The sequence below is a fragment of the Microcebus murinus genome, chromosome 23 (assembly GCF_040939455.1).
Source record: "Microcebus murinus isolate Inina chromosome 23, M.murinus_Inina_mat1.0, whole genome shotgun sequence".
NCBI classification, from domain to species: Eukaryota; Metazoa; Chordata; class Mammalia; order Primates; family Cheirogaleidae; genus Microcebus; species Microcebus murinus.
In genome coordinates this window covers 18,347,538-18,373,435 of record NC_134126.1, presented here as the reverse complement: position 1 = coordinate 18,373,435, position 25,898 = coordinate 18,347,538, and the positions used below count along the sequence as shown (strand labels likewise).

At 39.2% G+C, this 25,898-nt stretch overlaps 1 protein-coding gene across 3 annotated transcripts in view; it reads left to right on the top strand.

The window, feature by feature from the left end:
- Positions 1-10,777, top strand: part of TGFB2 (transforming growth factor beta 2) — an 86,793-nt gene extending 76,016 nt beyond the window's left edge. For 2 of the 3 annotated variants that reach the window (XM_012759871.2, XM_012759872.2), the window contains 3 exons: positions 1,094-1,274; positions 2,469-2,622; positions 6,189-10,777. In XM_012759871.2, the coding sequence (XP_012615325.1) occupies positions 1,094-1,274; positions 2,469-2,622; positions 6,189-6,347 (494 nt within the window). In that variant the 3' untranslated portion in view covers positions 6,348-10,777. The remainder of the gene's footprint in view (positions 1-1,093; positions 1,275-2,468; positions 2,623-6,188) is intronic. The other variant, XM_012759873.2, reaches the window with a different exon arrangement.
- The last annotated feature ends 15,121 nt before the right edge of the window (positions 10,778-25,898 follow it).

Here is a 25,898-nt window from a genome sequence, read left to right as displayed (position 1 = left end):
TGGCTTCCATAACTAACCTTCCTTGTATGGGAACATTCCACCTTTTCTAGCCTGTACCCAATGGTGGCTTCCGTATCAGACTTTTATGCTTTTCTATAAACACATTTAAAAAGTTTTAATTTTCCCCATGCACACCTTTAAGTGAATTAACCAAAAGGCATGGAGAATGAGGAGATGCCAAGGGTACTACAGGTCACTTCAGGTGTGAGATACGGACTCGTTGGGTGACAAGAGGCAAGAGGAAAGTCTGTGCCCATATGCTGGTGCCTCATGGGCCTGCAATGCCCGGTCAGGGAGCTGATTTCCCTGCCCTGCTAACATCACCAGGGACCTCCATCTACTTTGAGAAGGCTACAGTGGCCCTCACTCATGGAAAAATACTCCCCAAGGCCTAGAGATTTATTTAAGTCTCTAACCTAGTCGGGAATTCTCTGGAGTGTGGAGATTAAATGCTTAAACTGGCAGTCTCTTGAGCATGCTTAGGGGAGCTCAAGTTTCTGAATCTCAGATGAAATCAGGAAAGTGTCAAGGATGCCATAAAATACATGAAAAACCCCTTTCTTCCCAGCTTCCCAAAATAGCATTAGGTAAGGGTGACTTCTGTTTCACTTGAACCTAATGCACTGCCATTTAGCTAAGTCTCAGTTTATGTTCGTTAGGAAAGTCTTTTGAGTTTAGACGTCTTAGGAAGAGTGTGAACCAGTGGGTAACAAGGCATGATCTATTGCCATGTGTTCGGTTGTTGAGGGTCTGAGCACAGCCTAAACTGAGCAGTGACTAAAATAAACTACCTAGGTTGCCCTTGGACTATAGGTCACGGACTTCTTCTGTAGTGACTTTCATAACCCACAGCCCTGCCTTTGACACCGAACTGCCTTCTGACAAGAGCCCCATTTAGAAGCGTTGGCTGTCCCCTGCGGTAGTCCCGCTGTGCCATGTGTATTTCCCCGGCGAACAACCAGAGCTAGCTGATGCCGCTGTGGTGGTCATCACTGCTATTTGTGACAAAATATACAAAAGAAAAGAAAATATGGCTGATGATATTTGATGAAGGTAAAGCTAAATGTTTATTACCCAAATGCATTTTTTCAAGGTATTGATGGCACCTCCACATATACCAGTGGTGATCAGAAAACTATAAAGTCCACTAGGAAAAAAAACAGTGGGAAGACCCCACATCTCCTGCTAATGTTATTGCCCTCCTACAGACTTGAGTCACATCAGAGTCACAACCGGCGGAAGAAGCGTGCTTTGGATGCAGCCTATTGCTTTAGGTAAAGGAAGTAAAAATAAAGCCATTGCATCTGTTAACTCTTGTACTGCCTTTTTCCTTTTCTTCTACCACATAATGACCTGAATGAATGGAACTCATTGTTTAAGGCCAGGTATGGTACAGGATAGCTCTTGTGTCTCATAATGTCATTCTTCCCAGAGGCTTAAAGCAGTGATTGTTGTGCTGTGTTCATCAGCTCTTTAGCAATGAACCAACAGTGAAGGGAGAAAACTAGTCCCCTGATTTTTTTCCCCCCAAATCCCTCTAAAGTGCTTTGGTGCAAGAGAAGAAAATGAGCTCTCTGCTCCCCAGAACAAATATGTTTATTTGAGGTGCCTGATGGCAACTCTTTAACTAAGGAAGACCCAGCAGCTATATGAAGGCTTCCTCCCCCACTACAGAGGCCCACGGGTGTACCTTTTCCACAGTAGCAGAGATGAGACAGCAGAAGAATGCCATCTACCGTGTCTTTAGCTACAGAATGGGAGAGAAGCAAGAGAACAGGGCAGGAAGACTTTATTTCCCATTGCCACTGGAGTTCATAGAGGGACAGTGTGAATGTTCTTCTGTGGTTCCTCTTTTTCTTTATTTTGAGAGTCGTAGGGCAGCACAGGGTCCTCACTGATAAAGTGCTCAAAGTGTCAGAGGTCACGAGCAAAGTGGCAGGTTTTGGTGGCCAGAGCCAGTGGTTGCACTCAGCAAGACTCCACGCATCCTAATCTCTGGCTCATTCCAAAGAAAGGAACATGCAGTGAAAGAAAGGATCTAGTCTCAAAGGAAAATGATTCTTTGAAAATTGCCATTGTCCTTTATTCATCTTATCTTTGAAAGGGCAAGTGGGGCTGGATGGCAGCCCTGCCCAGCGTTGACTGGAAAAGGCTTTGGTCCCTCCCAGCCGTTCTCTGCTTGTATCTAGTCATTTCAGGGCAGAGGTTTGGCTTTCTAGATCACAGACAAGGGAGTCAGGGCAGAGGACTGATAAGGGAAGGAAGCCCAGCAAATCACCCCAACACCCCATCATGAAAGCCACTTGAGATGACAGTAAAACCATTAAGATCTGGTTCATGATATTTGCTCATTAGATATTTGTTGAATAAATGAATGAGTCATTTTTCTGGTGTGGGGTGAGGCGGGGGTGGGGTGGCGTGGTAAATCAGCTTTAAAATCTCCACTGCTCTTTATTTATTTTTAACAGAAATGTGCAGGAAAATTGCTGCCTACGTCCACTATACATTGATTTCAAGAAAGATCTTGGCTGGAAATGGATACATGAACCTAGGGGGTACCATGCTAACTTCTGTGCGGGAGCATGCCCCTATTTATGGAGCTCAGACACTCAGCACAGTAAGGTACGTGCTGGGTTCATTTGCTGCTTTTATTCTCAGGTTACCAATGTACACCTGCCGATCGTATTTCCAAATGAATTGCAGTTAAGCCCGTTGCCCTTTTACCATCACACATGTATGGGTGCTGGAGAAATCCTTTTAGATGGGGAAGAATAATTTAGGCTGCTGGTGAAATCAGAAGGTAACAGTGATCAATTTGCAACAATAGGTCTTGCCTTCCCGATTAGATTATAGGCAGCTTGAGGGAAGTTTTGTTTAATTTTTTTCTTTATTTCCTGTTCTTTTGTAAAAAAAAATAATTTTTGAAACAGAATAATTTATGGGGTGCATGTGATATTTTGATATAGCCGTGCAACATGTAACAGTTAAATCAGGGTAATTAGAATATTCATCACCTCAAACATTTGTCATTTCTTTGTGTTGACAGCATTTTACAGCTTCTGTTCTAACTACTTTGACATACACAATAAGTTATTGTTAGCTATAGTCACCCTACTATGCTATTAAATTCTAGAACTTAATTCTTCTATCTAACTGTATTTTTGGACCCATTGACCAACCTCTCTTCATCTCCTCCAGTCCCAGCCTGCTCTTTGTCTCCATTCTTTTTGTTTGTTTTTTGAAACAAGGTCTCTTTCTGTTGCTTGGGCTAGAGTGCAGTGGTGTCTTCATAGCTCACTACAACCTTAAACTCCTGGGCTCAAGTGATCCTACTGCCTTAGCCTTCGGAATAGCTGGGATTATAAGCATTTGCCAACATGACTGGCTAATTTTTCTACTTTTTGTAGTGATGGGGTCTCGCTCTTGCTCAGATTGGTTTCAAACTCCTGGCCTCAAGGGGTCCTCCCATCTTGGCCTCCCAGAGTGCTAAGACTACAGGCATAAGCCACCTTGCTGAGCTTCTGTCTCCATTCTTCAAAGCTATAATCATAACTAGGTAGCAAAAAACAAAACAAAACCTTTTGAATCAATATGTCACACACTGTCATATACAACTGAAGGGTGAAGGCACCCAGGTCTCCATCTAATAAAAGTGTCTGTTATCCCCTCCATCAGCTACTGTCGCATTAGAAAGGACATTGGGACTTCAGTTGATGTTTTGGCAAAGTGATTTACTAGCGTATGACAATTAGAAAGTAATTCAACTTCTCTGAACCTCAATTTCTTATCGGTAAAAAAGGAACATCTGTATTTTAAATTATCGTTAAAATAATAACGCCGAACTCAAGGGTTGATATGAAATACAAAAAGATGGTATACGTGAAAATGACTTGAAATTTAGGATGTCTAAGTTATGAACAGTAACCAGAAGTAAATAAGAATTTGACAATTTTATCAAGTTCCTTCAATAAGAGTAGAGGGCTAGCTCAGAAGGCAGGTCCTAGACTGCGTGTTACGAGCTCCCAGCCCCAATTAGTGAAGATTTTTTCTATGTAATAATGATATTTGTTCATATGCTTCATCCGGATGGCTCATAATGCAGGATTTTAGAGATGGAAAGGACTTCATAAGTTATCTTGTCCAAATCTTTCATTTTTTTGAAATAAATGGGGGCATAGATCATGTACATGATGCCCAAGATGAAACAGAAAATTAGTGGCAAAACAATGCTTGGAATGCAGGCCTCCTTGTTTTATAACCAGGTCTCCATTTGCTCTGTCTTAGTGGGTTTAATTCCTAAAATGTGGCTACGCATTGGGGTTTCTATTCTGCTATTTATGCCTCTGTAAATCTCCCTATTAAAGAGGCATTAGAAAAATTGCCCTCACTGCAGGGTAGGAAAATGAATCTGCTGCCAAAAAGATCACATAATGCATTCAGCTGGATTCAAGAGTTTCAGGGTTATCAATTATTTTGGACAATCTGTATTAAAACAGTTCCTCTGTAGCTCATGTGAAAAATCACGTGTTAGTGGAATATGAAGTGCTTTTATTTATAAATGCCTGCGTATGCTGGAATTTAAATGGACAAATATGGCTCCCCTTCCTTCAACTGTTTTCCTGACTCCCCTGTAGACTTTGGCACTCTGGGGTGACCATGTGCTTGGCCATGTGAGGGAAGCTTGCTCATGCCTGTCCCTTTGTCTGAGCTCTCTGGCCAGGCTGCCTCATCTGGGCCACGGCAGCAGTAGCTGTAATGTGGGCAAGGCCCTGTTGCCAAGAAGAAACATAATTCTCCCCTCTGATACACAGAGGGAGTGTGTGAAGGCTGAGACCATGCTTGTTTTTCAAGGAGAGAGGAAGAATAACTGTCATGGTCACAAATATGTGGTTTGGACAGTTACCCAAAAAGCCAGAGGTAGCTTAATAAAGTAGTCAGTGTTGCTGTGCTGAACAGATCTTCTGTCTTCGGCTGAAAAAATCCCAGTGAATCTCGAGGAAAAGGTCACTTGCTGTTTGACTAACACATTAATGGCATCCTTGGAAATGTCCCTGTATCATCAGCAGGGAACCTACATATTTCCATTAGTCAAAGTCACACACCCCTCTGGTAGAGAATGGGGTGAAAGGTACAGGATTAACTCTAGAACTTTCTCTTCATTCTGGTTTAGGGTTTGCTATTCACTCCTCCAACTCAGCTACTCCCATTTATCCCATGGAAGATTGATTAAAGGAGGGTTGATGACGGTGATTATTATTGTTGTTTTAAGCAAAATGTAAGAAAGTGAATAATTAAGAATAGAAATTGCTTTTTATGTCATTCTTAGCATTGTTGGGTTTATGAAGTCATGGTAAAAGACAAGACTTTTTCTAATACAAATTTAGGTGACATTAAATTGGCCTGAGATGACACTTAATATAGGAAGATTTCACACTGCAGACAGGTGTCTTTTTCTATACCTAGGGGTAAATGAAAGCTCTGATGAGAGCTTCAATAAAATATTTCATTCTTCTATATATCCAGATATTCATTTCTTCACATAGCACACGAATCTTATTTTTTCCAGCGAAGACTTACTAGGGCTATAAGGTCAAAACAAAACAAACACTATAGAATCCCTGACCTTGAGGGAATTCTTCATCTAGATGGGAATTGAAAATATATACTCATGAAACAACTTCATTTACAGAGCAGAATATAAACAAGACTAAATACTAAGAGGATCGAGTTTTGCAAGGGCCTGGGAAGTTGTGATCAGAGTAAAGACTAATTGGAAAAATGGGGAAAATCTGTTGAATGAGCAATTTTGTCCAATCTGATTTTTTTTTTCCCTTTTATTTCATCATATTATGGAGGTACAGATATTGTTAGGGTTACAAATATTGCCCCTGCCCCAATCTGATTTTTATAAAATCATTTGTTTGAGATGTATGAAAAAAACAAAAAAGCATTCTGTGTGGAAAAAGGGTGAATTTGAATTTGGTGATTGCTAAAGACACATCCCAATGTCCCAATTTGACCATAATTTAGAGTTAAGAAAAGGGAATTACAAACCAAAAATGATTTAAATTGCTCACTTAGTACTGTGACTGATATCAGTATGGAATGGTTCTTTAAAAAAAAAATAATTGCATATTTTTTTTTTTGCTCTTTTCCTATGCCATCTCCCCTGTCCTGTGTTCTTTCAGATCCTTAGTATATATAATAGCATAAATCCAGAAGCATCTGCTGCTCCATGCTGCGTGCCCCAAGATTTAGACCCGCTAACCATTCTCTACTACATTGGCAAAACCCCCAAGATTGAACATCTTTCTAATATGATCGTGAAGTCTTGCAAATGCAGCTAAGATTCTTGGGCAACTGGCAAGATGAAAATCACAGTGATGATGACAATGACAACAATGATGATGTTTGTGACAGGAAAACATGAGAGAGCCTTGGTTCATCGGTGTTCAAAAATTTTCGAAAAAGCGGTACTAAGTTCAAACACTTCGGAGGTCTGTGTTCTGTTTGTTAAAACTGGCATCTGAAACAAAAAAAGTCGAAGGCCTTATTCTACATTTCACCTACTTTGTAAGTGAGAGAGAGACAAGAAGCAAAATCTTTTTTTTTTTTTTTAAGGAAAAAATAAACACTGGAAGAATTTGTTAGTGTTAATTATGTGAACAAACAAACAACAAACAAACAAACAAAAAAAAACAGGAAAATCCCAGTAAGTGGAGTTGCTGTACGTACCGTTCCTATCCCACGCCTCACTTGATTTTTCTGAATTGCTATGCCATAGGCATCCTTCCCAGTCTTACTCTTTGAGCTACCAGTGAGTTATTTATTGTGTGTTACTATATAATGAACGTTTCATTGCCCTTGGAAAATAAAACAGGTGTACAAAGTGGAGACCAAATACTTTGCCAGAAACTCATGGATGGCTTAAGGAACTTGAACTCAAACGAGCCAGAAAAAAAGAGGTCATATTAATGGGATGAAAACCCAAGTGAGTTATTATATGACCAAGTAAATCTGCATTAAGATAAAGACCCTGAAAACACATGTTATGTACCAACTGCCTAAGGAAGCTTCTTGTAAGGTCCCAAAACTAAAAAAGCCTGTTAATAAAAGAAACTTTCAGTCAGAATAAGTCTGTAAGATTTTTTTTTTTCCTTTTTAATTATAAGTGGTTCTTTGTCAGTGTAGTAAACCAGTGAAATGTTGAAATGTTTTGATATGTACTGATCAAACTTTGGACCTTAAAGTATTGCTATATGGCTGTGCTATAGGTTTTTTTCTTTGTTTTGGTATATGTAACCATACCTATATTATTAAAATCGATGGGTATAGAAGCCAGCATAATTGAAAACACATCTGCAGATCTCCTTTGCAAACTATTAAATGAAAACATTAACTACTTTATGTGTAATGTGTAAATTTTTACCATATTTTTTATATTCTGTAATAATGTCAACTATGATTTAGATTGGACTTAAATTTGGGCTCTTTTTAATGATCACTCACAATTGTATGTTTGCTTTAGCTGGCCAGTACTTTTGAATAAAGCCCCTATATTTTGACTTGCACTACAAATACATTTTTTATAGTATTTTCTCTACTTGTGCTTTGTGTATTGTCCATTACAATGACATAAGCTACCTGGGCCAACTTGTCCTCTTTTTTTTTTTCTTTTACAAAAAGGATAGATTCGAGTTCAGTGGTCTTCTTTCATTCATCATCATTGATCAAGTCAGACGTTAAAAAACTGCTACGTTAGGAAAATGGGAAATGTTATCGATACATAGAATTGTTTTAGTTTTAGCAAGAGCTTAAGGATCTGATGAAAACTCAGAATCTTGGTAACTGAGTTAAGAAAAATTTCTCTACCTTGGTTTAATGAGTTTTTTCACATCATTCTATTGTTGGTAAAAAAAGTAGACAGTTCATAGGAAACATCTATTCCTTTAATCAGGTTTTTAGTGTTCAGGGGAAAATTGAAAAATACACATTTTAGTTGATTTTTCAAAGGGGGAAAAAGTCCAGGTCAGCACAAGTCATTTTGTTTATTTCACTGAGGTTAAGGTTTTTAGAAATGTTTTTTGAAGGTTTTGAAAAGGCACAAGCCAAGTTCTCCTATGATCAAAAAATTATTTCTTTCTTCTGGGTGAGAGTTATCTCTGTCTGAGGCTAGAGTTTACCTTGCTTTCATAAATAATTTGCACACCATTGCAGGGGAGGATCCTCACATTGGGGTTTGTAGGATATGTCAATTTGTCACTTGTCACTTATTTAGCTTCAAGATAAAAATTAATAAGTAAAACAATGGAATATTTGCAGTTTCACCTAAACAGCCACATAGTGAGGTGTGAATCCAAAGTGAAGTTGTTTGATATGGTGTACTTCTTTTTTGGAATTTCCTGACCATTAATTAAAGTGAAGGATTGGATTCACAAGTTTGAAAACTGGAAAAGCCAGCTAAACAACCCTTGTGTTGGATGTAACCCAATCCCAGATTTGAGTGCGTGTTGATTATTATTATTTTTTTTTGTCTTCCACGTTTCTATTAATTCTGTTTAAATCACTTTTATTTCTGCAGGTATTTTCCTCTCAGATAGGATGACATTTTGTTTTGTATTATTTTGTCTTTCCTCATGAATGCACTGATTATATTTTAAATTCTCTATTTTAAGATTTCTTGAATCTTTTTTTTTTAAATTTGGGGGTTCTCTAAGGTCTTTATTTCCCATAAGTAAATATTGCCATGGTAGGGGAGGGTGGTGGTGGGGTAATTGGGGTTAGAATGGGTGTGGGGTAGCAGTTTTTATGTGTTAAGCAGCAGTACAATTTTATGGTTGGCATGGTTTTAAAAAAATGGAATATAAGAATAGTTGTTTGTATTTTGATGACCAATTACGCTGTATTTTAACACAATGTATGTCTGTTTTTGTGGTGCTCTAGTGGTAAATAAATTATTTCAATTATATGTTGATGTCTTTTTCCTATCAGTGCCATCACTGAGCCTAGAAAACACCTGTGAGGCAACCAGAATATTCTCAAGGTGGAAAAGTCACACCACCTTTCAAATTGCCCCCTTTGCACTTTTCTCTTAAGGATAGTCACTTCAGAAAGGTCATGCTTCATAGCCCAAGAGCCAGGGCATGTCTATCAAGGGCTGAAGAAAGTCCTGTGCAGTCTTTTCATTCTCTTGTTTATTGCTATTTGGTAATTGTTTGAGGTTGAGTTTCCATCCAGCTTGATTGTCTACCAGAAAAAAATGCAGAGAGCTGTTTGCACCATGCTTTGGCTTTCTGGTTCTATGTTCTGCCAACCCTAAGGCCAAAAGAACTGGTCTAGACAGTATCCCCTGTAGCCCTATAACTTGGATAGTTGCTGAGCCTGCCAGATATAACAAGAGTCACGTGCTCTTTGGGGATGGTTGTTTTGGGAGCAGCTACTCCTCTCTCAGTTTTACCCTTACCAGTGCACCAAAAAGAAGGGGGAAAAAAAGAACCTTACTCCCTCCAATTTCCTTGGCTGTTACCTACAAGAACAGACTCAAGTGTACTGCCAGTCTCTTAATAAATAGAACTAATAAAAAGAGTAGTCGTGACTCAATCTGGGTGTCTTGCTTTATCTAAAGCAAGAACTAGTGTGTGCCTGTTGTGTTGTCTAAACATCACATAGAAATAAGCCATCAATGCAAGTGTTGAGGCAGAATAGAAAAATGGTTTCCTTTTCTAAGATCTCATTTGTGTTTGATCTTTTATCGTCAACTGACAGGGAGAGGACATGTTTCACTCTGAACCACTCAGTTCATGCTCCTGTGCAGCGTGGCCAGTCCCGAGCCTATCACCCCAGCCCACATCGCGTTTCACTGATGAGTGGGCATAGGAGAGTATCACAGGATCATAGAGATTCAAAGTTGAGAATACCTGCCCTCCAGAGTTCTGCCTGTTCATTATGTGCCCTTGTTGTTAAGTGAAAAGTACTTTGCTTAGTGTTTGGTTGTGGTCAGTGATAGTAAATGATAGTCTTCACTTCACTGTTTCCCAGCTTGTTCTGTTTTTAGTTTCTTGGCAATCCTATTGTAATGAGCTTTCTACTTCTAGACCATAACCTGGGCCCATACTTCTCCATCTTGATCCTAAATATGTGGAACCTCCAGACCTTTATCTTGCAAATTGATCGAGCCATCAGTTATTCCTGAGAATATTCTGTAACTCTACAAGTTAACCTTGTGGTTACAGGACTGACCAGAAATTGTTTAAACTACAGGGGAGATATGCATTTTAAGCCTTAAGTCCATCAACTAAAATTCAACATAAAAGAGACACAGTGGCTAATTGAATGACCCACTCCCTAACATGATAATATGATAACCCTAACATGATAACCATAACTGCAGAATGCTAAGCATCCACCAGACACTGTTCTCTGTGAATCTATTTAATCTCACATTTAATCCTATGATGCCAGTTTTTTTATATAATTCCATTTTATAGAGAAGTGAGAATGGGTAAACGACTTGTCCAAGATCACTGAGTTTGTAAGTGGAAGTTCTAGAACTTCATTGTTCATTACATTAGCTACTAGCCACATGTGGCTATTGAGCAACTGAAATATGGCTATTCTGAGTTGAGCTATGCCGGATAAGTAAAATACACACCAGATTTCGAAGACTTAGTACCATAAAAAAAAAAAAAAGAATGTAAAATGTAAACTGTCTCAGTAATGATTTTTATATTGATTGTCTAAATAATACTATTTTGGATATATGGGATTAAATAAAGTATATCATTAAAATTAATTTTACCTGTTTGTTTCATTTATTTAATATGGTTACTAGAAATTTGAAAATTATAAATGTGGGCTCACATTTTTATTAGACAGCTCTGGTGTAGAATTTGCAAGCAGCTCTGTTTAGAAACAACAGTTAAGATATTCCCATAAACTATGTTACCAGCTTTTGTTTTTGTAATGAACACATGACTGAATAATATTAGTACCCTATAAAACTGCTATGTTTATAGGGCAAAATTTGTTGACTATTGGCAATTCTATAAGGTTCAACCCTACATTTGGCACAGACTGACCAATGTAGTAATGAAAATACAAATATTACATAAGCCCCATTGGCAAAGCCCTTGATGAAATTGATAGTTACATATGAGCAATACCCTACTAAGAGGGAAAGCACTACCTACTTCTAGGAAAGTTGGACTATTGTATTAAAGGTTTTCAGCCCATAGGAATCTTCATTAATGTACCTCTGACAATCTTTTCTCCCATTTTTAGGGGAGAAAAAAAGAAAAAGCCAAACACTCACTATGCTCATTTGAGTCACTGGTTTGAGATGACTTTGCTTTTCTATCTGGGAACCAACTGAGCAGAGCTCCTTTCAAAATCAGGCCTTAGAATGGAGGTACGCTTTGTGCTTCTGAAACTTATATAAGGTGTGTGTCAGGGAGGCGGACATGGCTTAAAAAAAAAAGAATCAAAGTTGCAAATACAAAATTAGATTCAGACCCTTAAAGGGGACCCATAAAAGTGAAAAGTTGGGGTATATGAGCTTCAAGAGCATCATGGCAAACCTGTCTCTGGGCTTTAGCTATGAACATTATGTGCTTTTGTTTACATAAAAGACTATTACCTTGTGATTCTAGCAAAAGCTAGATCCCATCTCTTTTTTGTCTACTAAATCTCCGTTTTTTTTCTCTAGCCCTCTCCTTATCTCTGCAACCACATCCTTTGTGCTGAACAAAGAAAAATAAGACCCTGGTTTTACTAACATTCCTAGTGGGAGACAATAGTGGAAATGTTATTTTTATACATTTTCTGGAACATAATAACTAGATCCTATGAGATTGGAGAAATCATTAATATACATAGTAGGGAATTGTATCAACATATATGAACAACTTTACCTAAAAATTGCAAAGACAATGCTCTTCTTTTATTTTTTTTTAATACCTCCTTGTTTTATCTGCAAGGAATGCTTTTTAGTTACCTTTTTTAAATGAAAGGATTACTTAAAGGTTTTCCCCTGATTGAATCTTTGTTTCCCTGAAATATTTTGTAGTTGGTTTCTTTATTTCAGCAAGTAATGGCTGTTTGGAGAAGACATGAGTGTGTTCCTGTAATAGGGCAGAGACCTTGTAAAAGGAACAGAATGTACTGAGAGAGATTTTGTGCTGTGTGATCAAAACTAGGAAAATCATTCGGCCTAAGAGAACAGATATAATTAAACAGAAAGGCAAAAAATTAGAGTAAAGAAAAAGGCCCAATATAATCTCTCAGGCTTTCTCTCCCACATGGGATTTTTCTCCCCTATAGATGCCAGCCCCACTGAAAGAACACAGATGTGTTACTCAGCTGGCATCACCAAGGTCTGGCCAGCCCTAACGTTGGAAACCCTCTCAGGCCCAAATCTCCATTCTGAATCATATATAAAAATCCCAAATCTCAGGAAGTTGGGAGCAAACAAGCTAAGAAGTTATGTAATTCAATCCTGCTCTAAAGGCAATGTGAAGTCATGCAGTTTGGCTGGTCCTCAAGCATGGGTGTAACACTAATTTCTTCATTTGAAATAAAATTAGACTACAGAAAACAGAGGAAATCTTTAAATCAAGGGGTGGTGGTTCATTTAGTGAAGAATAAAATTTCACATCACCCATGTGTGCATCTTCCCTTTGTTCCTATCCTGGTGTTCCAAGAAGCCACTGTCTGCATCCAGACCCCTTCAAAGGTGGAAGACAGAGAGACACTTGTGTGACAAGCACGAGGAGCCCCAGGAAGGTGTAGCAATCCCCTGTGTATTGCCTACTTGTTCCAGGCTGTGAGAGTCCAACAAAAGGAATTATTCCTGTAGCATCTTCCCCCAAGGTTATATATAGTTTTAAATGTAAACATTCCCAATGGGTGAAGCACAGGAACCAATTTCAACAGAAAGGTGCCAGGATCGATTCTGATTTATTTAATCCCCATGAGGGACCTGGAAGAGCGAGATCAGTGAGAGCAGGGTGGAAGTTCAAGGGCAGAGAGGACAGAGGGCGGTGGCCAAGGAAGTGAGGTGGGGACACTGAGCACTGATATCATGTGTACTGCACATTTAGTCAAGAGTTTGATGTCCGTATATAACATCAAAGCAACAAAACAAGTATATAGAGAAAAACAGAACCAACTGGTCAACCGGGTTTAAGGTATAACTTCAAGCAAAAATATTCCATTGAGGAAGCTCACTGTGCCACTGTTTTTCAATAGGAGTCTTCAAAAGCCAAAGTGCTAGTGGCGTGAATGATGTGACTGGGAAAAGTGGCCTGTTGGCTTCTGTCCTGTAATGCTGGGTTTTGGGAATGGTCACATCCCATCCCCACAACAGTGAACATTCCCAATTCTATGATTCTCATTCGAGGTCACTCCTTATTTATCTTGTGTTTCCAGCATCTACTACACAATTTAGCACATGGCAATTGAATAGATGTTTGAGAAAAGGCATGGATGGGACCACAGCCCCAACTCTGCCACTGGCCCACTAGGGGACCCAGTGAAATCACCTTACTTTCTCAGGGCCTTCTCGGTCCATAAAGCATTGGATATAGGCCACCTATAGAGTCCTGTTTTGTTCACGTTGTAAACCTAGAACCTGAAACCAAATCTGACACATAGATTATGTTCAGTGATTATTAATGATTGTTGCATAAATTAATTCATGAATAGATGCTTCCTGCTCCCTGGCACAATAAGAGAAAAACACATGAGGGCAACCCAAGAATCATAAAAATAACATTACAAAGGACTTTAGAAGTATTGGAAATACAGTGGTGTTGGCAAGACAGACTCAGGTAAATTACACTATTGGGTTATAATGTACATGTGAGATGCATTGGAAGTGTATTAAGGTTATTAGTAACAAACAAGAGAAAATGGCTCTGGCTAGATCATTAGGCTGAACCATGAGTTGGCTGTTTTGTAGTCTCAGACACACACAAAGACTGACTACTGATCATTTCACACGAGGCCCACAGAATGTTTAGGACTTGGGGAAACCAGACTTGGGGATTAGTGGGGATGGAGGAGGCACTGGAAGGATGAAAGGCGGGAAAGAGGCAACCCAATTAACTACTGTGGGAATACCTGGTTGTATTAGTTCATTCAGGCTGCTATGACATAGACTGGGGGCCAAGAAACAATAGAAATTTATTTCTCACAGTTCTGAAGGCTGGGAAGTCTAAGGTCAAGGTAACAGCAGAGCCAGTGGTCAGATTCTGCTTTCTGGTTCTTGGATGGCCATCCTTTCACTGTGTCCTCACATGGTGGAAGGGGCAAGGAGTCTTTCTCAGGCCTCATTTATAAGGGCATTAAGTTCATTCATACAATGAATTCCATTCATTCCACTTCCATGAACTAATCATTTCCCAAAGGCCCCACCTCCTAATATCATCACCTTAAGGTTTAGGCTCTCAACATGTGAATTTTGTGGGCACACAAGCATTCAGACCACAGTAGCAGAAGAGGCGTGGCAGAGCCAGCCATTGCTGCCCTGTGGGGGCCGTGGGCATGGCTCCTAAGGCTTCTTCTCTCATTGCTTCCCATATGCCTGCACTCAAGATGGAAAGTCCCGGGAGAAAGCATCCAACTGTCTGGGCTTAGGTCATGTGTCAGTTCCTTTGCTAGAATGTGAGATTTTGGAGGAAGAATCCAGGCCTCTTGGCTGCTGTGGCAGGGATTGCAATAAGAAGTTACTCTCCCAACAAAGACGGCTTACACAAGGGAAGCACAGCTACACGGGAGAAAAGTTAGGTGTGTTAGGAAGGTAGATGGAGGGGCCACCAAATACAGACTCATGCTTATGCATTAATTTGCTGAGACTGCCTTAACAAAGCACCACAAACTGGGTGGCTTGAACAATGCAATTGTGTTGTCTCCGTTCTGGAGACCAGAAATCTAAATTAGATTAATTTAGAGCAAAAGTCTAAAATTAAGGTGTTGTTATGGTTGGTTCCTTCTGAAGGCTGTGAGGGAGGACCTGTTTGAGGCCTCTTCACTTGGTTTGTAGGTGGCCATCTTCTCCCTGTGTCTGTTCACATTGCCTTTCCTCCATGCATGTGTATCGCTGTGTCAAAACGTCCCCTTTTTATAAGGAGCCAGTCGTATTGGATTAGGGCTCATGCAAATGACCTCAGTTTAATTTAATCACCTCTATAAAGTCTCTTTGTTCAAATAAGGTCACACTTTGATGTGCTGGGGATTAGGACCTCAACAAATCTTTTTTGGAGGGGGACCCACAATTCAACCCATAATGATTTAACTCAGGACCACTGAGGAGAGTGACTAATTATTCCTGGGGAATTTCAAGGAATAATAGACTGTACCTAAAATGGGCTTTACCAATCTGCTAATGGCCAGATATTTCTGCTAGTAATAGGGAAAGACTTGGGCCAATTAGACCAAACTCTATTACCCAGTCTTCTTTGTAAGGCACTTTGAAAAAGTCTGTAGTTGTGTCATAAAGCAAAACTCTCATACCCCTGTATGGTGGAAGCCCTCATCTGTCTTCACTGATCCCAAATCAGGGTACACAATAGTCACCTGGACAGCTTCTACAGTTATAGATTGTTAGGTCCATCCCAGACCTAGTGAATCCGATCATCTGGGGGGATAGGATATTTTATTTTATAAAAATAGTAGAAAATAAAATCTATTCTAGGTAAATCTAATACAGTCTAATGGCAGTATTTGTCAATTACTGTCCAACCAGGTGGGATATCAATTTACGAGCAAATGTTCAAAAAAAAAAAAATGGGACCATTGCAATGAGAGATATTTTCCTGTTGACTGCGAATATTTGAAAGACTGTCAGTCAGAAGATGAGTATCTATAATGTCATGTGGCAATAAACATACTCATTTCTCCAGGAATTTCAGTCATCTCAGCTCCATCCCCTGGTAGGAGATGCTTGTGTATCTGTCTAGCTCTCTAGAACCTCTGGCGCCCATTCTCCCAAAAAAGAAGCGTCTTTATCCTCATTCCATTTCATGGTGAGGGCAAGGTTGGATCTCTTGGGAAAATGTCAAGTATCAAACATGAAATGTTTAGAGGATCATAGTTTGTCATTCCCCCCCCCCAAAAGATGGATCCTAGGACAAAAATGAGAATTGTTTCTTCACATGATGGGGCCTGAAGGAGGTTGTCATGGAAGTTTGTCAAGTGGGATGGTCTGTGATCCATCATCTCAACTAGACATTTCCTGTGGGCCTGATTTTTTCTATGGGAACTTTCTTGAAAATTTCTCTTGCAGAGAGTCCTCCACTAGTGACAGTTCTTGATTGTCTCTTCCCAACTGATAGAGTTTGTCTTTGGTAGTAGTCCCCAATCAACTCAATTGCTCATGATGAAAGCAAACAAAAATAAAGTAATTCAATTTTATGAATTTCTTTCAAAGATTAAATAAATGAGTTGATTAGTCTTAGGTAGCCAAAAAAATAATAATAATTTTTTATGTTCAACAACTGTTTTGGTGTGTGCATATGCACTTTAATGAGGAATGTTCCAGAAGTAAGAGGGACATTATCTTATGACGTATGCAATGAATGTTCTCCGTACTATGTTGTAGTGTTTGTTTTAAGCATCTGTTTTCCTTCCCCAGCCCTTGTCTGCCTGGTGCAAAGGGAAGTACAATGCATACCCAAAGAACTGATTTGTCTGCATGGCCCAGTATTTACTGCTTAATTAGTTTCTGGGGACCAGGTTGCTACGATTTATTTCTAAAGAAAATAGACTCTGTGTCAGAATGTGAGTGCTTGACCTGTGCAGTCCTGAGATAAAATGTGTGAAAAGTCAATTCATTGTGCCTAGCACATAATAAGTGCTCAACAAATGCAGGTGTCCTTTTTTCTTCTCCCTCATCATGTTATTAATATATCCTTGCTTGCTGGTATCTTTCTCAGTGGCGAATCTCCCCTTAGAGACAGCCTACATGCTTTCTTCAAACCGGTTCCAACAAGACTTGTTTGACAGCTATTACCTGGTCATCAGGTAACACCTGTGTAAGTTGCTCATCAATTAGCCCAGGTTCCTAGACCCCCTCATCTGTTCTCACAACTCACCAATTACCCAGTTCTTTTGGAAAGCTGCCCTGCTACAACTGTGCCAGAGGGCCCCAGGGGGCCATTGGCCATTGTCTGATGTCCTTAGAGGGAGGAGGCAATCTACATTTTTAGAAGCAGGGGGAGGGAGCAGTGTCCTGACACCTGTTGAGACTTTGGCATCCTGGGAATTCAGTCAGCCAGTTCTACAAAGGTCGTCTGCCCCGTACCATGGCAGAACACAATTGCTTTTAAAGAATGTTTGGCTAAAGCATTTTCCAGGCCACATTTATCTCTCTGCAGGACTATGTTATATGTGACAACATTCCAATTTGGAGGCATGACTTGTGCCAATCCACACAGGCAATTAGAGCTGACACATTCCATGGGCTAATGGTCAAGTTCTCAATAGACCAGAAAGAAAACCCACAAAGGAAAACTTTACCAATAAAGGGAACCAATTGGGAGTTGTGCATGGAGCCTTAGAGTGAACGTTTCTTCCTCAACTTGTCTTGCTGGGCCCTTCTGTGTTACAATTTCTCCTGCCAAAAGCCCCCAAAAGTCTCGGTGGGAAATGGCGGTGGATACTATGGAGAGTGGCTGAATGTGGCTGACCATGGTGGGGCAATACTTGGATATGGCCCACCTCAGGCTAAACCTGCAAAGCTCAGTGACTGTTTCTGAAGAATAGAGCAGTTTAACACTTCAAGTCACCTCCAGTGACATCATAGTCTACCCAAGAGCAGCCCTCACATGGTGGAAGTGCAATGCAGGTGGTGTGAAAAGAATCTCACCTCCAAGATCATCTAATGACCATCGGGTGTTAATGCATTGATAAGTGTACAAATTACACAGTAAACCAAAATCACTTTGGGAGAAGTTGTAATGTATGGCCCTTCCTAACTACAAATACCGTTAACTCTTACCCAAGTCTCACACACAAAGAAAATGCTATTTTAAGGTTTCTATGATCTTTGGCAAGATCAACCAACAGTTCCAAAAGAAAGCCTGTTTTCATGGATGGTTGTGGAAATTTCCACAGTTCTGGGGGCCCTGATTCTGATCACTGATCTATTTTTATCTCTTTAGTATCTATGTAGCTATCATGATGGGAATGTATTCATTGAACTATTTGAATTAATATAAAGTCTAAATGTGAGATATATTTTAAGAATGTAATGTTAATGTTTTCCAATATTCGAAGTACAGTGATTCTAGTGTTATATGATAATAGATATTTTGGAAAATAAATACAAAATCAAAATGATATAGATAAGACATAGAAGAGCTGTTTTTTGATTGTCAGTTTTTGGTATGCAAACCAGCTTATAAAGAGTTTGAAATTATTCTTGAGGATGTTTAATAAGCTCAATGCAATCTTTGTCTTTCCTATTAAATATCTCAAGCTTTGTTAAAAAAAATCATTTCTGATACCATAGTCAACATACTATGTTGGCACTCTTTCTTTTATTCATGTTCACTCCTCAAGGGGAATGAACTCATACATTTTTCCTAACAAGAAAGAGTGTATGTAGGAATTATGTATGGCAGCAAAATAAAATACTACACTAAACCACATAGACTTATGATAAAGCAACTAAAGTTTACTAAATCAAGGACAATCCTTTGTAGAAAGAGTAATTTAAGTTTGTGTTTTTACAAATATTATTCAGTCTTAAAAGCAAATTATTATGTACTTGGACAGCATTGAGAAATGATGAGAAATGATTGCCAGAGAAACATCTGTGTTTTAGGTAAAAATTTAAAATATAGCCTCTACTATGTTCCTTGTGGTCCCACATATAAAAAAGGCTGTGTAATAATTCCTCCTATAGTCAGCTGCTAATAAAATATAAATCTTTCCTGATGTAATAGAAAGTTCCTTTAATGAAATTATGGGAATACAATGCACGGATGATCTATTTTTTACCTTGGCTGCCAGTGAGCTCAGAGCTAAATTTTATAGTCTACTACAGGCGTTTGCTTAGCTTAGGTTGCCAGGTAGAGTTTTCTCCTCTTTCCCCTCCTCTGCTTTCTGTTACTTAACCTCTATTCTGTTATCCCTCTCTTTGCTGCAACTCATTCTTTCTAGAGATAGAGAAGACATGGATAACACATCAATAAAAGGAAAAATTAACATGAATGAAAAAGAAGGCAGCACAAAGCTCCGTCTCCTTATGAATAATCACAATTTCCAAATGAATGTGTTCTTATCAAGAGAGTGTTGCTTTATTTTTACTTATTTGCATTCTTTTCTTGTATTTTACCTGTATCTCCTCTCCTCGCAATTTAGCTGGCAGTATTTTTCCCTGCGATCATAGTCCAGTGAGTAACACAATCACAGCCATGAGCGGCAGTTCAAGGGCCTTATGGAGAAAGACAACACTGAATTTCTTGTTCTTCAGCTGAAAAAGAAGGAAAAGAAAATATACCTTTGAAAATTACAGATTATGTCTGTAAAATAGCATAGTCCCTGGCACATGGTAGAAAAGAGTCTCAATAAATCGTAGCTTTTAGAGAAGGAAAGTGCTGTAACTTAGATTATATTTTGTTCAAGTGACATGGTAGGAAACGTTTTGGACTCAAAACTGTAAGGCATTATTAGTTTTGTCCCCAGTTTTGCTGTTTACCAGATGTATGAGCACCATGGATAGACCACTTAATCTCTAGAGCAATTGCTGTCCACTAGAAGTGGGAGGCAAGTTGCATATATAGTTTAAATATTCCAGAGGCCTGCTATGGTTTGAATGTGTCCCCAAAATTTCGGGTATTGGCAACTTGATTTCCAAACTTATATGTTGAATATTGGGAGGTGGGGCCTCTGGCAGGTAATTAGGATTCAATAAGCTTATCAGGGTGATGTCCCCATGATGGGACAAGTGACTTCAAGAAGAGGAAGAGAGACCTGAGCTGACACACTCTTGCTCTCTTGCCATGCGATGTCCTCTATCATATTATGATGTAGCGAGAAGGCCCTCCAGAGATGCTGGCATGGTGATATTGGATTTCTCAGTCTCCAGAATTATAAGAAATAAATTTCTTTTCATTACACATTACCCAGTCAATGGCATTCCATTATAGCAATGCAAAATGAACTAGGACAAATTCATATTTAAAAAAGTAAGAAGAAAGAAATGAAATTAATGTTAACAATATATTTTCACAGAGTACAACCAAAATACTGTCATTCCAACGTGTAATGAATATAAAACTTTATTAGTGAGAAATTTTACATTCCTTTTTTATCTTAAGCCTTCAGAATCTGATGTGTGTTTTACACTTATAATACACCCCAATTCAGATTAGCCACGCTTCATTGCGCATGTGGCTAGTGGCTACTGTACTGAACAGCATAGAACTAAAGCCTCTACTTTCACTATTAAGAAACAGAAATGATTATTAACATTCAATACTGCTGAGTATGTGTGAAATGAGCATTTGTTTTTACAATGAGAGTGAACCCATAAACATAGTTAACTCTTTTAGAAATGATTTGGATTGTATATGTCAAGTTCCCCCTTATAAATATTTATAAATATCCAGTAATATCATTTAGGGAAATTATTCTGAGGAAATAATCAAAATAGCTCCAGGAGCAAAGATATTCATTACAGCATTATTTATAATTACAGAAAAGAAAAATAATCCAGAGGCCCAACATTATGGAATTAGTTGAATAAAGTACATATGTAATATATATTACACAGTATAACCATATAGAATAATATTACACAGAGGTTAAACTCATGTTGTATCAGAGACATAGAAATGTGCTAAAGCTGTATTTTTGCAATGGTCGTACAACAGAATAAATATATTAAAACTATTGAACTTATAATTGGATAAATGTACATAAGTTATATGCCTCAATCAAGCTATCAAAATGTTATGAAGGAGCATTCAGTAAAATGTTAAATGCTCACAATCATTGGTTTCAATTTTGACAAAATTTCTACATATAAAAATACTGAGACACATGCTAATTTTAACAGTTATTGTCTTAGGTCAATAAGGTCTGGTGATATGGTCATTTTCATTTTTGTGCTTTCCTGTATTTTCTAAGTTTTCTCTAACAATATTTAGTAGTTTATCATTAAAAAGCAGAAATGTTACAAAATTATGTTTATGGAGAATTGCTGATGTCATGCAAAAATACATCTAGTTTAATATTAAGTGACAGATAGGATATAAAAGTGCATGTACAGCACACCTGAACCTTAAGAAGAGCAAACACTTCCATGCCACTCACTATATCAGGCACTGTAATTCAATGTATTTATTAATTAATGTAGCCTTTACAACAACCCTATGAAATAGACTCTATTATACTCCCCATTTTTCAGATGAGGAACATGAGATGATGAGAGGTTAAGGAGATGGGCCAAAGTCACATAGGTTATAAAAAAGGAGCTAATAATATAAAACGCAAGAGGCTCTAGAATCTGTGTTCTGACCCTCCATGCAATTCATTATTAGAGAAATGAACCAAAAGGATAATAGTTCTTATGTCTGTGTGGTGGGAGAATAGTTCTTAGTTATTTTTGTTACCTCTTTTTTAATTTTTTGCTTTATAATCTTCATGCAATAAACATGCATTACTATTCTACTGACAAATAATTTTTATGCAAAAGTTAGAATCATTAAGCAGCATTAACAACCCAAGGCTGGTTGTGAGCGTTGCCTATGTCACAGAGTTTGGTAAGGATTCAATACAAACTGAAAGGCCCCCCGTGTGAAAGGTAACGTTACAGTTTTGCTAGGAGTGTGTCAGCACAGTGAGGGCCCCTGATCGCTGCTGGGACCTTCTGAAGAGTGTGAGGCGGAGGGGATAAGGGCTGAGAGGGAAGTGCGTGGAGCTTACTTAGGCAGGTGGCCAAAATGGCGGCTTGGCCACTACTGCAGCGATGACACCAGCCGAAAAGTGCATCGAGGATATTTGGGGCTACGATTCAGTGGTCCCAAGTCCCTTGCCTTGACCCCTGGGTTTACTTCCCTTTTGTCTGTTGCCTGTGTTCTGAAAAGGGGCTTGTTCTAAAAACGTTTTAGTTATTACATTTAGCTCCTGCCTTTTCTTCCTGAAAATGGATCTGTGTCATCCAGGTTTCTGACTCTCCCCGTCCTGTCCTGGGAATCCCCTGGGCACCACAGGAGCAAGAGCAATTTCTGAGATCCCAGCAGCAAAGGGGACCTTGTCTGCGAATGGCACGTGTCCTTCCTTGCCACAAAAACGGGATTCCAAAGCAGACCCAGTAAAAGCCAGTAGAGGAGCTTCAGAGCATCAGCAGGGTGTTCAGCTTTATACATAGTTATGGCATGACTCACTACCAAATGCTTCCTAAAAGAGACTCCTTAAGTTACCGTAACATTTTAGAGTGGTATTTATGGTGCCAATAGAAAATAGGAGGGGCAAGTTATTTGGAGCATTGCCTCTTTCTGCTCACTCTCCTCCCTACTAGTTATTTCTCTCTTTCAGTCTTCAAGTCTTCTTTGTCTCTGAATGAAGGCAGAGCCTGCAAGGAATAGTCGGCTGATGCCCCAGGGGCTGAGTTCTGCAACTGACCCCTCAGTGGCGACAAACAGCCTCTCAAGTGTTCGTTCCCCTCTGTCCCCAGCCCCCACCCTAGCCCCTTGAGCTGGACCCCCCAGGCGGCTCCCCCCAATAGCTCTGTTCTCTGTTTATGAACAATTCAGATGTACTGTCCTGAAATGAGTGGAAATGCCAGAGGTTATTTGTTCTGGTTTCCTTCCACTGTGTATGCTCCGTTTCCGTGGCTGTCTGTTGGTTACCTAGGATATGGCCAGGGGAGGCAAAGGATTGGCCGGGAGCTTGGATGGATTCCCCGGGAAGCTGTGGAGCAGACTTAGTGGTCAGTAGGATGCCCTAATGGAAGTGCCTGATTAACCACTCAATGACCCCCTCTGGGCTGAGCTCCCAGACTTTCCAAGATTGCAGGAGTTTCGCATACATACCCCCATTCTGGCTTTTCCCCCCTGGTTGTACACATTTCTATCCGTCTACCTCTATTCTACTGGAATCCTCTAAAACAATGCCATAGATTACTCTGTGTCACGCCCAGCACAGTTTAAAGCACACAAATGGTGCTTAGTATATGTAGGCCAAATATATGCTTAAATGAGCACTTACTCTGTCTGGCTTTGTTTGGTTTTTTTTTTTTAGTTTAAAATAATTTTAGCTTTTTATATTCCATCAGTGATTTTGATGGGAAATAAACCTAACATTTATTAATCACCTATTGTGTCAGAATCCTTTTTGAGATATTAACTTCTTTAACCTTCACACAATGTAAAGGAGGTATTATTATCACCAATGTACATATGACATTACTGAGTTCAAAAAGATTAAGTAATCTTCTCTCAAATCCTTCTGCTAGTGAGTGGTGAAGCCAGGATTTGGGTGTTTGGTTATCTTATTGCTTACACTGCTCAGTAACACCCCCAAACTAGGTTGCTAGCTACATGCATGCTTTAATTGTGTGAATTAAACCGGGCAGATATATACCTTTTTGGAAGAGCTACTCAAAGAGTTAATATTGAAACTAAATGAATGGCTACATAAAATTGGAAAATTTTATGCATACACAAAAGTAGCAAGAATAGTACAGGACCCCCATGTATACTTTAATCCTCAGCTATAACTGCTTTATCTACATTTCTATTCACTTTCCCCTTCCCCTCTGGATTATTTTGAAAGAAATCCCAAATATTGTATCAATTGACTAAGATTGTTTAGATCATTAACATAATGATATTCCTTTTCCTGGAACATAAACATGCTCAGACAATTTTGGTAAAACCAACTATAGAAATTGACTCCCTCTGGATGCCAGAACCATTTTGCTGTTGATCTTACAAAAAAAAAAATAACAACAACAACAATATATATATATATATATATATATATATATATATATATATAGCTAACAATTCACATTATCTTTGGACCTCTTTGGATCTTTCTTTAGGGGATGACATGCACCCTAGATTAGCGGAAAGCAAGAGATCCATTAAAGTGTACTTCATATTTTAGATAGATTCACATTTTGGGAATAAATATGTCATTTTGCATCTCCCAGCAGAGTGCTCTAGATCAGCACAAATGAGTTAAACTTTCAAATGTTATTACTTTCTTGTCCATTGTAGATTTTATATGCAATATCACATACCAAGAGCTTTTTCCATTCTTTTCAATGGACTCTCCATCCATTTTTCAGAGACTGGTTATTGGTAGTAATAGCAGGAAGGGCAATATCCACTGCATTTTCCCATTATGCCTCCGACAGCTCAAAACTGGTTTGGAGAAATATCCAACATGTCAATGCTTATAGAAAAACTTGCAACCACCTCGGCAGGTTTTGGAAAAGTTTCAGGAGGAAGCCTTGTTAAAGCATGGTCTTTTATCTGAGGCGGGGAAATTATTCTATAATTCTACTCTTCATCGTAGTGTGGGTTATAACCCAAACTAGAGGTTGGGACAGTGGGATTTTATGAAGAGACCTGAGGTGTGTGTATGCATATGTGTGTGTGTGTGTGTGTGTGTGTGTGTGTGTGTGTGTGTGTACAAACGTGCCACACCAAGGGGGTGAGAGTGGTTTGTAAAGATGACAGGAGGGGCACATCCATTAGGATGGGAACCATTTCAGTGGTTGTAGCTTTATATACTTTAGAATCCCAGGTCTAAAAATAACTCTCGTTTGGAACCATCCTTGTTCATCTGTGTCCTGGGTTTTCCCATTCTTAAAAATACCCTGCCGTGCATATATAGACTGTGTTCCAAAGGTTAATGCTCCTTAATTCTGAAGGGAGTGGCGAGTAAATTCCTTCTGTATCAATCTAAGAATAGGTTTTGGACCCATTTGCGTGTATGCCACAATGTGAGTGGTTCCTTCTTTTTTTTTTTTTAAAGGAAGCCAAATGGTACTGGATGGGGGGGGGGGGGGAGGAAGAGCAGTCAAAAGGTAAGACGGATTTGGACAAAATAAAAATTGTCCTAAACATTTGTCTGTAACAGAGGAAATTGTTGTGTAGAGAAGGTTTTATCTGAGAGTGGGAGCGTGGGGCGGGAGAGTTGGTGCGAGACTAGTTTTCCCCTGGTGGCATTTCCAGCTGGAGCCTAACCCAACACTCTGGAAATCAGAGGAAAGCGAGCACTTTATTATTATTATTATTATTATTATTATTATTATTTATTTCGAAAGGCTGCTTTGCATTCTGATTTTTTTGGATTCAAGGGATTCTGATTCTTTCCCTGCGTGAGAGGATAACGGGCTCTGGCTGTGTCCAGCTTGTGTCCCCTCCATGCAGTCAGAGTCTTTTTTAAGCCTTTCTGTTTCCAGCAGCATATGTGGCAGCCAGACTCTCTGAATCAGCGTTGTTTCTGCACCGCTGCTCCGGCCGCCGCGCTGGAGTCCGGGCAGACAGCAAAATAAAAAAGAATTGAAAGGAGCTCGCGGCAAGGCTGGTGAAGGTTTCAGAGAGATTACGATTTCCCCTCTCAATGAGTCGCCCTCCCTGATGTCCCTTTCTGCTCCTGGGCTCCTCTGGGCTAACGGATCGCCTCTGACCGACACTATTCTCAGATTTCCTGACAGTACCTGCTTGGAAGGGGAGTTAAAAACAAGCAAAATTAAAAAAAAAAAAAAAAAAAAACAGTGTACATCTGGACAAGTTGGAAAGGTCAACTAGGCTTTCTTTCTTTCTTTTTTTTTTTTTTTAAAGGATGTATTTCTGCATGACTCACTGGGCCTTCTCACTTCCTGCTAGAATTATTACAAAATGTATCTGGGAGACAATGAGCTTGCTGAAGACTTT